Here is a 15,208-nt window from a genome sequence, read left to right on the forward strand (position 1 = left end):
GTATGAATAAGATCTTTATAAGTGTAAGCTTGTCCCTAATGAACAAGGAAAGAAAAACTCCTCGAGACAGCGTAGTGAAGAAACCTTGAGAAGAACCAGACTCAAGAGGAAACCCGTCCTCATCTGGGTGGCACCGAATGTCTATTTATCACAGCTGAACAATGTTAAGGATGTGCAGTGATGGTGATCAAATGCAAACAGTAGTCCTGCGTCAGTGTAGCAGACTGTTGACATTAGCTACAGTCCAAATCCATCCTCAGAACTCCTGTTCTTACTCCTTGATTTCATGCTTTATAGCAAAGTATAAGCTAAAATTGCCTTGGATTCTCTCATTTATGATTTCACAATATGAAAAGAAGTTATTAGAAAACATGATAATCTGCATGTCAGATGAACTTTTCCCTTCATGTTTATTGTTTGGGAAGTGGTTAAGGAATTGGACTTTGGATCGGAAGGTCAGAAGTTCAAATCCCAGCACCACTTACTTAACTGCTGCAGAGCCTTTGAGCAAGACCATTAACCCCTTAACTGCTCAATTGTAAGTGGATCTGGATACGGACGTCTGCTAAATCACCAATGTAAATGCTTAACTAATGCACTTTTATTGTTAAAGCTGTAGTTCAGTGAAATTTACACCAAACACGTAAACCTTAATGATCACCTGTTTAATATTATGTTGGTCCCCTTTTGCTGGCAAAACAGTCGTGACTTGTCGAGCATCAACAGCATGAACTTCTTCAGCAGTTTGAGCTACAGGAGCGCGTCTGTTGGATCGGACCACACGGACCAGCCTTCTCTCCACACGTGCATTAATGATCCTCAGCCGCACACGACCCTGTCGCCGGTTTGCCACTGTTCCCTCCTTGAAACACTTTTAATAGATACTGAGCACTGCAGACCAGAAACATCCCACAAGAGCTGCAGTTTTGACCCAGACGTCTAGACGCAACAATTTGGCTCTCGTCAAACTCACTCATATCCTTACACTCGCCCTTTTTTCCTGCTTTAAACACGTCAACTTTGAGGACAAAATGTTCACTTGCTGCCTAATAATATCCCACACGCTAACAGGTGCCTCGATGAAGAGATGATCAGTGTTGTTCTCTTCACCGATCATAATGTTATGCCTGATCAGTGTAGTGCAATGAGAAAGAATCCAATTTTTTTTTTATAAGATTGCGTTTCTAATACAGGTATCCAGTGACATGAAGCTGGTCTTTATTTTGCTAAAGTTTTTACAAATGCAACCCCCATCTTAATGATTTTTTTACTACAATCAAAGCTCACCACAGACCCCAGTTTAGGCATCTCTGTTCTAATGTGTCTCATGTAGTTACGGCCTGATCTTTGTGATTTCTAAGCGAGAAACCATAAACAGATTTTGCTTTCTCGTCTCCTGGCCACAGACGGGTGTGTAATTGTCTCACGATCTCCCATGGATGTTCGATCTACAGATGGATTGTGTTGCGCATTAGCTTCTGATTCATCAACCCTTATGCTTGTCTCTGCTGTGTAACTCTTCACTTGAATGTCGTTGTGGGAATAATCGCTGATTTATTGATTTAGAATTGGAACTAGAAAGCGAACGCGGTTTTATTAGGTCATTTAGACGATTGAAAATTGTGCATGCCGTCCCCCTGCCTCCGTTTTGATGAGAACGTGGTGAATCTGATTAAGAACAGAACTGATTATGGTTACGTGGGCGACACTCCGAGCTGTAGCGGTTTAACAACCTGATCAAAGCAGGGCATTCTCAGCGTTGGGAAATCGCACTTATCTCGCAAAAGGCTTAGGACAAACAAGATCGTCAGACGGATTGGTTTTTAATGCCTACTCGCCAGTAGGATATACTTGGCAGCCATCTTGTGCATGTGAAAACATCGCCCAGGGTAAAGTGGACGTTAAATTGATAACATTTTCTAGAGATTATTGTCGAAAAGAAAAAAACAACTATTTTTAAACACTGAGCCACAACCACATATGATGGGTTTTCCCAGACTGCCATCCACTTTCCCGTCCGTAAAAGAAAGTGTAATTTGTGTTTCAGTTCTGTGTCGATTTCTTCACAGCCTCTAAATTGTTTCTCTCCCGTTGTCGTTTAGGATGAATTGACTGCATTGAACGTAAAGCAGGGATTCAATAACCAGCCGGCCGTATCCGGGGACGAGCACGGCAGCGCTAAAAATGTCAACTTTAACCCCTCTAAGGTAAGTGTCCCCTCACAAGAGCAGCCGTTGACCGATTAAGGGTGTGTGATATTGACCAAAAAAAAGGATCGACAATGATAGACGATATTTTGCTGAGTGTGTTATTGTGTAGGTACATGGAGGACTACCGTGGACAGCTGACTCCTAAAACTTTTTATATATTCTGTATATTTTGTGTTTACAATAATTTTTTTTTCTTTTTTTTGCATCATCTTTTGAGTCAAATTCTTTTTATTAATCGAGACGTTTTAGCCGTTACCAAGCAAATAAAATCCGTATTATAATATACATTTTATAACTTATTTTAATAGCTGATTTAAAAAGGCAACATTTTGTGTGATATTGATTAACTGTATGAAATTATATAAATGTGCGCATTTTTGCGATCATTCTAAATGCATTTTAATAGCAGTGAAAACGCACTCTAAATATGCACGTGTCTAATCTACTAGACCTCATCACGTAATGTATGCGTTCACTTTGTAGGTCTGTCCGTCTGTCTATCTATCTATCTATCTATCTATCTATCTATCTATCTATCTATCTATCTATCTATCTATCTATCCATCTATCTATCTATCTATCTATCTATCTATCTATCCATCCATCCATACATACATACATACATACATACATCCATCCATCCACACACTGTGTGTGTGTCCTACACCCTTATGTGCGAGAAGCATCAAGTGATCAATGGAGCTGTGTTTAACGCAGATCGTCGTATCGCTCCTCTTTTTCAGATCAGCTCCAACTTCAGCAGCATCATCGCAGAAAAGCTGCGCTGCAACACTTTCCCAGACACGGGCAAGAGGAAGCCACAGGTCAACCAGAAGGACAACTTCTGGCTGGTCACGGCACGGTCGCAGAACTCCATCAACAACTGGTTTACCGATTTGGCTGGGACCAAACCTTTAACTCAGCTGGCGAAAAAGGTTGGCTTTCATCTGAGGGGTGAAAAATCTGATGCGTCGGCTGGTGCTGTATCACATACGCAGTATTATTTAGACCTTTATTCAGAATGTTCAGCTTTGCTCTTAGTTGCTTTAGCGGTTCACCTCCTTTTCAACAGAGACGGCTGGATCTCGTTTAGACCACTGATTCATATCTGCAGTGTTTACGGGTCAAACACGCAGCGATCCACCAATCAGGGTCGAGTGTTTCAAACGGTTTTAAACGTGTTTTGATTGGCGCTTGGTGTGTATCTACTGATCACCAACATACAGTTCAGCATCAGTTCAACAGCAGAACATTTAGAGAGGAATAAATGATGAAAAAAATCCTGAATCGAATTCACCACAACACACGCGAGCGTATTTGAGTGATTTCTTTGAGTGAAGTGATTGAAAAAGAAGGTTTTGGTCTCATGATAATTGTAATAGACATCAATCAGTGTTTGACTCATTAATATCATTCTATTAATAGATTGTTGTGCTGAGAGAAACAAAGAAATTAGAGTTGAAATTACAGACCAAAGCTTCAATACTGCAGAATATGTTACATAAATGTCTCCAGAAGCAAGTCCATGTGTATTAGGTCTTACTATAAAATATAAGACTTGGCACATTTAATAGAAACTTGAGTATGTGGCCAATCATTAGAAATGAATTTCTGTTTAAAAAAAAATCGATGTACTTCTTTCTGACTTGATAAATCAACCCTACTGTGGTAAATCTCTCTTGCAGTGATCACACTTAATTTATACATTAGTTACTGTTTTTTACTGATGTTCTTATAACCCATGCGTTCTAATATTTATTTATTTATTTATTTATTTATTTTGCTCATGATCTCGTGATTACTCCTGACCAGCGCTTCATTTTTCAGTGTATTCCACATAATAGCGGGTTCTAGAGGCAGCCACAAAAGGTCATTGTGCCGAATACACAGGAGAGAATTAAGCGCTGATCACATAAAAGCAAGAAAGATTAAAAATTAAGACTTTTAGGACTTGCGTAGTTTCCCCGAGTCAGCACAGGTACCTTGTTGAAGGAAACATGTTTACTGATTGATGCTGTGCATTTCTGTTTGCTTGTTTGTTGTTTTTTCGCTCTTATTCATCCACATGCTGTCGATGTGACTGCACTCCAGGTCCCTATCTTCAGTAAGAAAGAGGAGGTTTTCGGCTATCTCGCCAAATACTCGGTCCCAGTCATGCGCTCTGCCTGGATGATCAAAATGACGTGCGCATATCACGCTGCCATTACCGAAACTAAAGTCAAGAAGAGGCACGTCATCGACCCCTGCATAGGTAAACGCCCACACAACACGTATTCACATACTCCCCAAGTGGCGATCGAAGGACTTTTTCGTGCTCATTAACTCGACTGGCTCTCGGTTTTATCGCACGTCTCCAGAGTGGACTCAGATCATTACCAAGTACCTCTGTGAGCAGCTGCAGAAGGTGGCCGAGTTTTACCGGCAGTCTTCCAGCCAGGGCTGCGGCTCTCCCCTGCCTGCTCCTCCATCCGACGTGGAGACGGCCATGAAGCAGTGGGAGTACAACGAGAAGCTGGCCATGTTCATGTTTCAGGTGAGACGAGATGTTCTCAGTAGCGAATGTGGTCTGTGGACCGGTTTCCAATGCTTTTGGTTGCAGGTTTTGCAAAATCCACAAATGTTTAGGATCCCTGTTCTACCTATTGTAGGGTTTTTTGAAAATCCGAATTGAAAAATGTTAAAATGAGTATAAGAACATCTTGCCAGAGGAGTGGAGGTTATTATAAAAACAAATGATGATTACATGTGAAATAAAAGGTTCAAAAAGCTCATATGAATTTTTTTTGTCAGGTGTCCACGATTTTCTGTCCATATAGAATTATATATACTGTTAACAACAACAACAACAAAACAACTTCACTGAAGTCAAACAAATAAATAGCGATTCAGAGGGAACTAAAATCTGGAATGGGGTGTAGCAGTGTGATTCTCAGGTGTCCACAATCTTCTTGGCCGTATTGCACATGATCCAGCAAATGAAGCGTTTTCATTTCCAGGCCTGTGTTTTGCAGGACGGCATGCTGGACAGACACGAGTTCTTGACGTGGGTCCTGGAATGCTTCGAAAAGATTCGTCCCGGGGAGGACGAGCTTCTGAAGCTGCTGCTGCCGCTCCTTTTGCAGGTCGGTCGATGTAAATTCTAATTCGCCGCTTATTATCGACACGTTCGCTGCGCCGCATTTTGCCAGAACATTCGTTAGGAGGGAGTGAGTTTGTCCTTTCTCTCTCTCGCTCTTTATTTATTTATTTATTTATTTATTTATTTATTTTTTGTTGCTGTACAGTACTCGGGGGAGTTTGTGCAGTCGGCCTATTTGTCACGGAGACTGGCGTATTTCTGCACACGGCGCCTGAACTTGCTGTTAAGTGATGGGAGTATAGGACCCAGCTCAGGAGGACATCCACCACACAGCATCGCTGGTCAGCCAGGCAACGCTCTACCCACTACTCCCACCTCCCAGCCTGCAGGAGCCACACAGCCCCAAACTCCCTTCACCGACTTCTACATCTGTCCCCAGCACCGGCCTGTGGTGTTCGGCCTCAGCTGCATGCTCCAGGTGCAGATGTTAATGATCCTTATAGAATAACAAAAGGTTCCTGTGTGTGTGTGTGTGTGTGTGTGTGTGTGTGTGTGTGTGTGTGTGTGTGTGTGTGTGTGTGTGTGTGTGTGTGTGCGCGTGTTCAAACAAAATCACAAGTAGTAATTCATGGAAAGTTTAGGATCTGTAACAGTCAAAGAGGAGGAGTGCCTTCCTCATCAAATCAGCTATTAAAATCTATTATTAAATATACATTACATCATAATATAAATAAATTTCACGTGCTTGATAATAGACAAATTATTCTTTATAAAAGGCTTATTATTCTGATTGACTGATTATATGTAAGAATTTGACTCAATAGATAATGCACACTTTTAAAATAAAAATTAGCTTTATAAAGATAAGTTATTGGGAAAGTTGAATCTCTGTCACTGCTCTGAACTGTGAAGTGCTAGTGGACAAAACTAGCTTCACTCCCAAAGCCTGTTAGCTCCCGTTAGTGCTGCTTTTCAGCAGGTACAACAAAAAAAAAGGTGCCACAAAGCTGGAAAGCACAGACTTGAAGACTTCTTGAGGAAAAAGTTGTGGTAATTGTGCTTCGGTGAAAAGACTGACATTTTTTCAGAAGCAATCCTGATTAGTTCTAACAAGCAACAATTCCCACAAGAACCCTCGTGACCAAGAGACCAGCTCTCGTCCTTGTGCCTGGTTAAAATGAAAGGAATTTATCATCCAGGCAGCGTAATGAAGCCCGTAATGACGGCCCATAGGCTCCTGTTAGAATTATGTAAATGTGAGCCGAGTTGTTAGTCGTCTCAGGTTTGCATTCGGAACTGATGTCCTGAATTTGCTCCTAATTATCGAAAACAACTTTTTTTTTCTTTTCCCCCTCTTTGTCATGTGTAGAGCATTGTGCTGTGCTGTCCTAGCGCTCTGGTGTGGCACTACTCGCTTACTGACAGTCGGAATAAGACTGGATCTCCACTGGACCTTCTGCCCATCGCCCCGTCAAACCTGCCCATGCCAGGCGCCAATAGCACCTTCAACCAGCAGGTATGATGTCTGAGTTAATATAATGGTTTTGAGTTTAGAAAAAAACAAAACTTGAAGATTCATGTGTTCGGCTTAATGTTCACATCAAACAGTGTTTGAGCATTTTACAAACTGCTGAGCTGTGAAGATTTTCATACAACAGTCTTTGGGGTTTGCAGCAGAACTGTGGATTAAAATGCTTGATGAAAGCTCAGAGGACAATGGCAGGTTCGCTCTGACTGGAAAGGCACAGTAACTCAAATAACCACTTTTTACAGCCATAGGGAGCTGAAAGCATTTAAAAATACAGCAGATAGGCAGCAACAGTAGAGGACCACATTGTCGCCACTTCTGCCAGCCAAAGCAAGTGGTAGGTCAGTGGTTGGTCTTCTGATAGGACAGTTATGATTTCATTGCCAAGCTGCTGCTGGGCCCTTGTGTGAGTTGTAGAGTGTGTGAGATTAAGTAATTTCCTTTCTGCAGTTTTATACTGTCCGTTGAAGTTGTGGAACCAGGAGCTACTGAGCAACTCATAAAATAGCTCATCATATGAGATCATTATAGATCCAACACAAGCTTCTCCATGCCAGAGCCTTTAAATGTTCGATGATGGAGAAACAGCAAATGTATGATGTCTGATCTTGGGAGGTTTTGGGACGCCATACTTAAACGCCAAAAGTCTTATGTTAAGTGAACCCGATGTAATTTTTATAAGGTTACAGCTTTACTGATGAGCAAGTTCCATCTGCAGAGCCTTTGTGATCATGCTTCCATTTTCCCGTAGGTCCGTGCAAAAGTGCGAGAAATCGAGGAGCAGATCAAGGAGAGGGGGCAGGCGGTGGAGTTCCGCTGGTCCTTCGATAAATGTCAGGAAACAACAGCAGGTAAGTTCAGCCCAGGTTCTTGAAAAGGTTTAGCATTCATGGATTGATGCTCTGCATCATCTTTTCATTAAAGCTCTGTTTTCCCTTTAGCGGTGATCTAATGAACGCATATACCGCAGTGCTGAATTCTCAGATTTGATTAGTCAGAAGGTGGATGAATTTTCTTTAACTGCAGCTTTAAACAGTTATTGCTTCAGGCCAAACTCGCACTTATTCTAATGCATCGTGGTTGCCATGGTAGCAATTCTGTCGCCAGTATTCGCGTGGTAGGCTTTTATAATCAGTAATGAACAGAGAAGCCTTTCTCCGAGGACCGTTACTTACTGTCTTATGTAACGTTTTATGGATGGGGTCTCAAACTCTCAAACATCTTCAGCTTGTGTGTGTTTTTTGTTTTGTTTGTTTATAAGAAAGAAGAGATGGGCTGTACTTCTTTTTTTAATTCAGCTGAAAAATAGACAGATGTAAGACTGTAGCTGCTATAATACAAGTGATAACTGGAACTAACTCAGTGTTACAGAAAAATGAAGGAAGGAAAAACACACAGACACACACGCACGCACACACACACTTTCTTACTGAAGAACAGATAATGGACTCTTCTCATCAAGCACCTGTGTAAAAGGTCATGCCTTCTGTCTGTGTCTGTGCAGGCTTCACAATCGGCCGGGTTCTGCACACACTGGAGGTTCTGGACAACCACAGTTTTGAGAAGTCCGACTTCAGTAATTCTCTGGACTCGCTCTACAACCGAATCTTCGGGTCAGGCCAGAGTAAAGACGGACACGAGGTAACAAAGCTTTCTTTTCCTCTTCAAGAACATTTCGTTTAACATCCTATTTTTCTAACCAGAAGAGTTGAGAGTGTTGGCTAATTAACTTGTTTTAAACCGGATTATTTATTTAAAAAAATCTGTTCCGAATTGTGTTCTAACGTATTGGAAAGTGAGTTTGTTTGTTTGTTTGTTTATTTATTGTAGATGAGTCCGGATGACGACGCCGTGGTCACTCTGCTGTGTGAGTGGGCTGTTTGCTGTAAACGCTCAGGGAGACATAGGGCGATGGTGGTGGCCAAGCTTTTAGAGAAGAGGCAGACTGAGATCGAGGCAGAGGTAAACAATTTTTATTGAAATGTTTTTATTTTGTAGAAATACTTGTCTATTTTTTTTTTTTTAAGATGCTAAAACAAACCCATGAATTGAAGAGGCCACACTGCGACACCATCGCAGTCAACAAAAACGTAGCTGTCTGATACACACTCTCCAAAGTGGATCAAATTGAAAACAGCCGCGGCGTTTCAAAGAGCTGGAAAGTACATAAACAGCAGCCGGAAACGCAGGTTTACACGTCTTACGTTTTGGGCATGCGCGGTACAGAGACGTTTCAGATGTTTGTGTGGACGAGCAACTTTTGGGAAATGATTGAAAACGAAAGTGTGATCGTTTTTAGACGAAGCCGCCGCTTTCATATGTAGTGTAGATGTAGGCGTGGCCTCTACTGTACACATTGTCATGTTGCAGGCAGAACAGCCGTATTTGTCTGGCATTTTATCTGACAGATCAAATCTCTGACTATACCTACGTTTAACATACTGATCCATTCATATAATCAAAATACGTTTCCTTGTTCTCATCGGTGCACCTTCACAGAGGTGTGGAGAGTCGGAGGTGGTGGATGAAAAGGGCTCGGTGTCTTCTGGCTCTCTCTCTGCTGCCACTCTTCCTGTCTTCCAGGATGTTCTTCTGCAGTTCCTGGACACTCAGGCCCCCATCCTTAGTGAGTTCAAACTTCTTTGTGTCTGAATGTGAATGTCATTAAGATTTTGTTTGTCTGTGAGATTAAGTGCCTACACACACACACACACACACACACACACACTCATAATATGACTTCTGTGTTATAAATTCTTGTTAATTCTTCAGAAGTTCCTTTAGGTAGCCACCATGTCCATGAGTAAACCATCACACGTTTAGTGACCTTCTGCACTGTCTCTCCGTATCTGTATGTGCAGTGGAGCCGGGGAATGAGAGCGAACGCGTGGAGTTCTCCAACCTGGTGCTGCTCTTCTGTGAGCTCATCCGTCACGATGTCTTTTCCCACAACATCTACATGTGCACACTCATCTCCCGTGGCGACTTGGCCTCGGATTCCCATCTTCCCCGCCCACGTTCCCCGAGCGACGAGCCCTCGGACGAATCGGAACGCAAAGATCATGACGCAGGAAGCGGGGTTAAGATGGAGGCACGTGACGTTCGTTCTGATCTGTGTTTTCTGAGTAATTTGTAAACTTGTCTGGGAAATAATCGTTTTATTTGGACTCTTCAGGACACTGGTCTGTCTGAGCCTTTGGAGATTGATAACAATTCCAGCGCCAACTTTGATGAGGTGGGTTTCTAAAATTCTGTGGGATGCACAGCGTGTAGAGAATATATGTGTATTATGGCTGTAAACCTCGTGTGTGTTACATACATATGCCTTAATGTAAAACGTTACGTTAATGCATGCTAACATATTGCAACAAATATTTAACATCCCCTGCCTAAATTTTACAATTTCTTTATATTTCTTTATTACTTTATTTTATTTTCCTAGTTTTTTTTTTTTTAAGCACACCTTGAAAAGTTCCTTCTACATGCACCTCATGATATTTTGCAATACATGTGGTTCCGATTTCGTATACACGCACTTTAGTGCAAGATAAATTCTTCTTTTAATGCCTCTAAAGGAGTAAATCCGACATCTCTTATCTGATATCACAGATTTTATTGCTAAGCATCTACCTTAGTTTAAAAAGCTACCATATGTAACACCTGACCTAAGCGTTCTTGCTTGACTTTGAACAGATGTTTTCCCCCCCAATGCACTGTGAGGCAAAAGGAAGCCCATCTCCAGAAAAATCTGCCCCAGAGCAGGATGGGAAGAGCACTGCCAAGGAGAAGGGTTTGGACCCGACTTTCCCACAGGTGTACGAGCAGCCACGCCACATCCAGTACGCCACACACTTCCCAATCCCTCAGGTGAGATCCATCGCCCTCCTAGATACACCGATCAGGTATAACATTATGACCACCTGCCCAACATTGTGTTGGACGTGTCGAGAATCAACATTAATTTCTTCAGTAATTTGAGCTACAGAAGCTCATCTGTCGGATCGGACCACATGAACTAGACTTCGCTGCAGTTTTGGAGATGTTCTGACCCAGTCGTCTAGCCGCCACAATTCCGCCCTTTTCAAACTCAAATCTATACGCTCGCCCATTTTTCCTGCTTCGAACACGTCAATTTTGAGGAAAACGTTAACTTGCTGACTAATAATATCTCACTCACTAACAGGTGCCATGATGGAGAGATAATCAGTGTTCACTTCACCTCTCATAATGTTATGCCTGTTCAGTGTTGTGTGTTTAGATGTGTATTAGTTTAGACCTGCAGGTTCATGTGATGGAAATGCAGAAGGAATAGTTGAATGCATTCCAAAAATATTTATCTCCATTTGCTGGGAATAAAACTAAAATTATATAGTATACAATTATAATTTTAATATGTATAGCAGTTATTATGGCCAAGTTCCAGTAATCATCTGAGTACTTCAGTTTCTTTCCATATTCCAAACACTTGGAAACCTGTTGGTGAACTGACTGAAATAAAATGTCTGGGACTGTGTGCAAGGTGCCATGTGATGATGGTGGCATCATATTTAGTGTGCACCGAGTGTTGATGGGAACATGACCAGAATGAAGCGATTGCTGAGATTGTTGGAAGCTGAAATAAAAAAGGGAAGGAAGGTAGGGGTGTGCGATATTGGCCAAAAATTATACCTTGAATATTTTTTTTTTTTTTTGTGATATCAATAATGATAGACGATATTTTGCTTAGTGTGTTATTGTGCTGGTACCTGAAGGACTACTGTGGACAGCTGACTCCTAAACCCTTTTATTTCTTTTCTATGTGGTGATCAGTCTACAAGTGAGAGAGATTCATTTATTTCTTATTATTTTATTATTTTTGCTACCAGTAAAATCAGTATTGTTATTTTGTAATATATTTTAAAAGCTGATTTTTGGAGAAAATCTGCACTTTTCGTGTGCACGATTAATTGGATGAAATGATAGAAATATACATATTTTCTGCCTCCATATCTTGAATTTGTGATCATTCTTAATGCACTTTATTAGACTGAATCATGCAGTGAAAGAATGCACCCTAAATTCCCATGTATCTACTTCACGTGAAGTATGCGTTCACTCTGTAGGTGTTGGGTTTTGCGATACGCTATGTAACGTCAAATCGCGCATCGTCAAAACAATTATTACGCCATCATCGTAAACAGTAGATACACTACTGCCAAAAGTATTGGGTCACCTGACCTTTCCTGTTGTATGTGGTTCTTTTCCAAACTGTTACTATGAAGCTGGTAGATGCGCTGTAATAAAATGTAGCATTCACTTGAACTTGGAAACCCAAACCTGTTCCAGCATGGCAATGCCCCTGTGCACAAAGTGAACTCCTTGAAGATCTGGTTTACATGCTTTGGAGAGGAAGATCTTGAGTGGCCTGCTATAGAGTTCTGATCTCATCCCTACTGAACATCTTTGGGATGAATGTGAACGCTGACTTCACCTCAGGTCTCCTCACCTACATCAGTACCTGCATTTCATAATAGCCTTGTGGTTGATGAACACACATCCATAAACACACTCCAAAATCTAGTGGAAAGCTTCCCAGAAGAGTGGAGGAAATTCTAAGAGTGAATTGGGACTAAATGTGGAATGCAATGCTCAAAAATCACATACGTACTGATGACCAGGTGACCCAATACTTTTGCCAATATTGTGTATATATGTATATACACCCCTATAGGGAAGGATAAATGATGAACAGGAATAAAAGGAATGAAGGCCAGTGATCTTAAGTCTTTATGTTCCAGATAATTTTCCTATGTATAAAATGGCATGGATGAGAAGATGCCTTCTAATGATGTGTGTGTGTTTGTGTTTATATCTGAAGTTGTGCAAGTTGTTATTGACCTGCTGCATATTGCAGGAGGAAAGTGCCAGTCACGAATGCAACCAGCGCCTCGTGGTTCTGTACGGAGTGGGCAAGCAGCGAGACGAGGCTCGGCACGCCATCAAGAAGATCACCAAAGATATCCTGAAAGTGCTGAACCGCAAGAGCACAGCCGAGACCGGTACTGACGCCGCAACATGCACGCACGCTCGCCCGCTCGCACACACACAAACACACACGTGCGCATATGTAATTTAACGAAGTGCAGTGCAGAAGGTGCTTGCAGGGGGGGGGTTCCACAAGCTCGTACGAGGTCCATCAATATGCTGGTGTTTTGTAAAGAATGATACAATTTACAGTCACTGCTTATCTCATAATCTTTGAATAATTCTAGCAGTTTGAAGAAGAGTTCAAGCCCAAATGCTCCCGTTCACAGTAAAGCTGTTAAAGATGATCACAGGTTAAAGCGTGGCCTGATTTATTTTAGCAAAGCTCATGCGACCGACATGCGAGTGTTGAGATTTAACAAAACACCTATTAAATATTCAGTGAAGTTATTAAAGCCACAGGGAAGCGAAATCCATGCTTGCTTTCTAATACGCTTAATGAATAATTGAAAGTATGAATAATTGATGTTTTCTGCTTTCGGTGTGTGTGTGTGTGTGTGTGTGTGTGTGTGTGTGTGTGTGTGTGTGTGTGTGTGTGTGTGTGTGTGTGTGTGTGTGTGTGTGTGTGTGTGTGTGTGTGTGTGTGTGTGTGTGTGTGTGTGTGTGTGTGTGTGTGTGTGCTTTACCCTCAATATCACAAGGCACATCATTCTTTTTATCCCAACTGTGTCTCCTGAGCATTGACCAAGCAAGAGCGTATTATAACGGACTATTTTATCAGTTTTACATAGTTAAATTAGATTAGTCAAGTCTTGCCTGTAGTTGACTGATAATCAAATTGTGTGTTTGTGTGTATTTAAAATGTATTTAAAGAAATATATTAGAAATGCCTGTGTCAGTCATGGATTATGGGATGTGAAACTTGAATCCCCCAGGGTCGGGGTCTGGATTTATTCACACGCTAAAGATATTTATTAAAATATTTAAATTCTTTACGACTTTCTTTTCACATTTTTTTTTATTTTACAACATTGTCATAATAAGCTGTATATTAACCTGTTGGTAGAAAAGCCGTACCAGAACCAGACATCCCCGTATAACCAAAATGGCACGGTCCTTGTGTTAATAACACCTCTGTTAAGATTGGACTGTGAGATTAGAGTCAAGTCAGGCTCCTCCTATCCAAACATTATTAGTTTTATTCAGGGTCACTCTTAGCATAATCTACATCAGGAGGTTTGAGTTAAAGACCTGTACCAACAGATTTTTCTTGCAAATGCCTGCAGGTAGAATGTATTTGTTTTATTTTCAGTGCACTCATTCTTCCCTCTAATGTTTATTTTTTAGTTTCACTTGCTCCCCATTTGAATATGAATGAAAAAGAAATGGAAAATAAACAAACGTTTCGTTTTTGCAGTTTGACTTTTTGTAGAATTGATGAACAAGGAACTTTTCAGAGCATAGAGCATCAACTGAACACGGTTGCGTTGTATGTTCCTTTCTTTAATAATGAGATGATGAATATCTGTAGCACTCGGTGTGCACTCGGTGTGCTCCAGTTACCGCAGATGAATCACATGAGAGTTCGCTTCCGACCTCGCGCCTGTAAATCGCTTTCTTTTATTTCATTTATTTTCTTTTTTTAAGACCATTTTGCAGAATGATTTTATTCTCCCGCAAACATGAGTATTTTACCACCCGCATTCATTCACCCATCAAATCTCGTCCGTATGCACTCATTTGCGTCGAGTCCCACGGTACACGTGCACGTCTGTAGTTTAAATCTCCACGATCACCACTTTTACAATGCTGTTTAGTGTTTATACTGTACTGTCAGTACGGATATTAGGCCACATTTTATTTTCAAGGTTTTTCTGGTGGTGTTTTTCCTCCCATTTATAACATTCAGTTGTGACCTCATTTAAACACTGAATTTTTTTTTTTCACTTGATGTTTTTTTCCACTGTCTTTCCTGCAACTGCTAGTCTTCTCTCTTTCAGTCTCTTGTTCTATTATCTCTCCTTTTTTCTTTCTCAGTTACTGTCAAACCCCCCCTCCCCTCTCTCTCTCTCACTCTCTCACTTTCTCTTTCTCTGTATTTGCCTCTTTCATTATCCAGAGTTTTAAATTCTTAAAAAAAAGAAGAAAAAAAGTCTAAAAAAAAAAAGGCGTCACGTCTTAATTTTTTCTTGTAACACCTCCTCGACTGCACTTTGAAATGCTCCTGCAGCAGTTTAGATTGTTTTTGTTTGTTAGTTTCCGTGGTGGTTGTTCTTTCTTTTGCTAAACCAAATAAAATTCGCTGTATTAAGACTACAAATGAGACCAACAGCTAATCAGCTTTTTGTTATTGCTGTGAAATGTTATTTTTCAGTGTGGGGAAGTGCAAATCTAGCGATATTTGGCCTGAAAAAATGAATTTAGGGC

General features: G+C 41.1%; 1 protein-coding gene across 2 annotated transcripts in view; it reads left to right on the top strand.

Annotated features, from left to right (window-relative positions):
- med12 (mediator complex subunit 12) overlaps nt 1–15,208 on the top strand; it is a 44,223-nt gene that overhangs the window by 2,050 nt on the left and 26,965 nt on the right. For both annotated transcript variants that reach the window (XM_046859042.1, XM_046859041.1), the window contains exons 2-16: nt 2,103–2,207; nt 2,954–3,145; nt 4,302–4,461; nt 4,568–4,743; nt 5,222–5,332; nt 5,495–5,767; nt 6,659–6,805; nt 7,569–7,668; nt 8,322–8,458; nt 8,648–8,779; nt 9,317–9,443; nt 9,679–9,908; nt 9,993–10,052; nt 10,511–10,684; nt 12,711–12,855. In XM_046859042.1, coding sequence (XP_046714998.1) covers nt 2,103–2,207; nt 2,954–3,145; nt 4,302–4,461; nt 4,568–4,743; nt 5,222–5,332; nt 5,495–5,767; nt 6,659–6,805; nt 7,569–7,668; nt 8,322–8,458; nt 8,648–8,779; nt 9,317–9,443; nt 9,679–9,908; nt 9,993–10,052; nt 10,511–10,684; nt 12,711–12,855 — 2,269 coding nt within the window. The remainder of the gene's footprint in view (nt 1–2,102; nt 2,208–2,953; nt 3,146–4,301; nt 4,462–4,567; nt 4,744–5,221; nt 5,333–5,494; nt 5,768–6,658; nt 6,806–7,568; nt 7,669–8,321; nt 8,459–8,647; nt 8,780–9,316; nt 9,444–9,678; nt 9,909–9,992; nt 10,053–10,510; nt 10,685–12,710; nt 12,856–15,208) is intronic.

Source organism: Silurus meridionalis, chromosome 10, assembly GCF_014805685.1.
Source record: "Silurus meridionalis isolate SWU-2019-XX chromosome 10, ASM1480568v1, whole genome shotgun sequence".
Classification (NCBI taxonomy): domain Eukaryota; kingdom Metazoa; phylum Chordata; class Actinopteri; order Siluriformes; family Siluridae; genus Silurus; species Silurus meridionalis.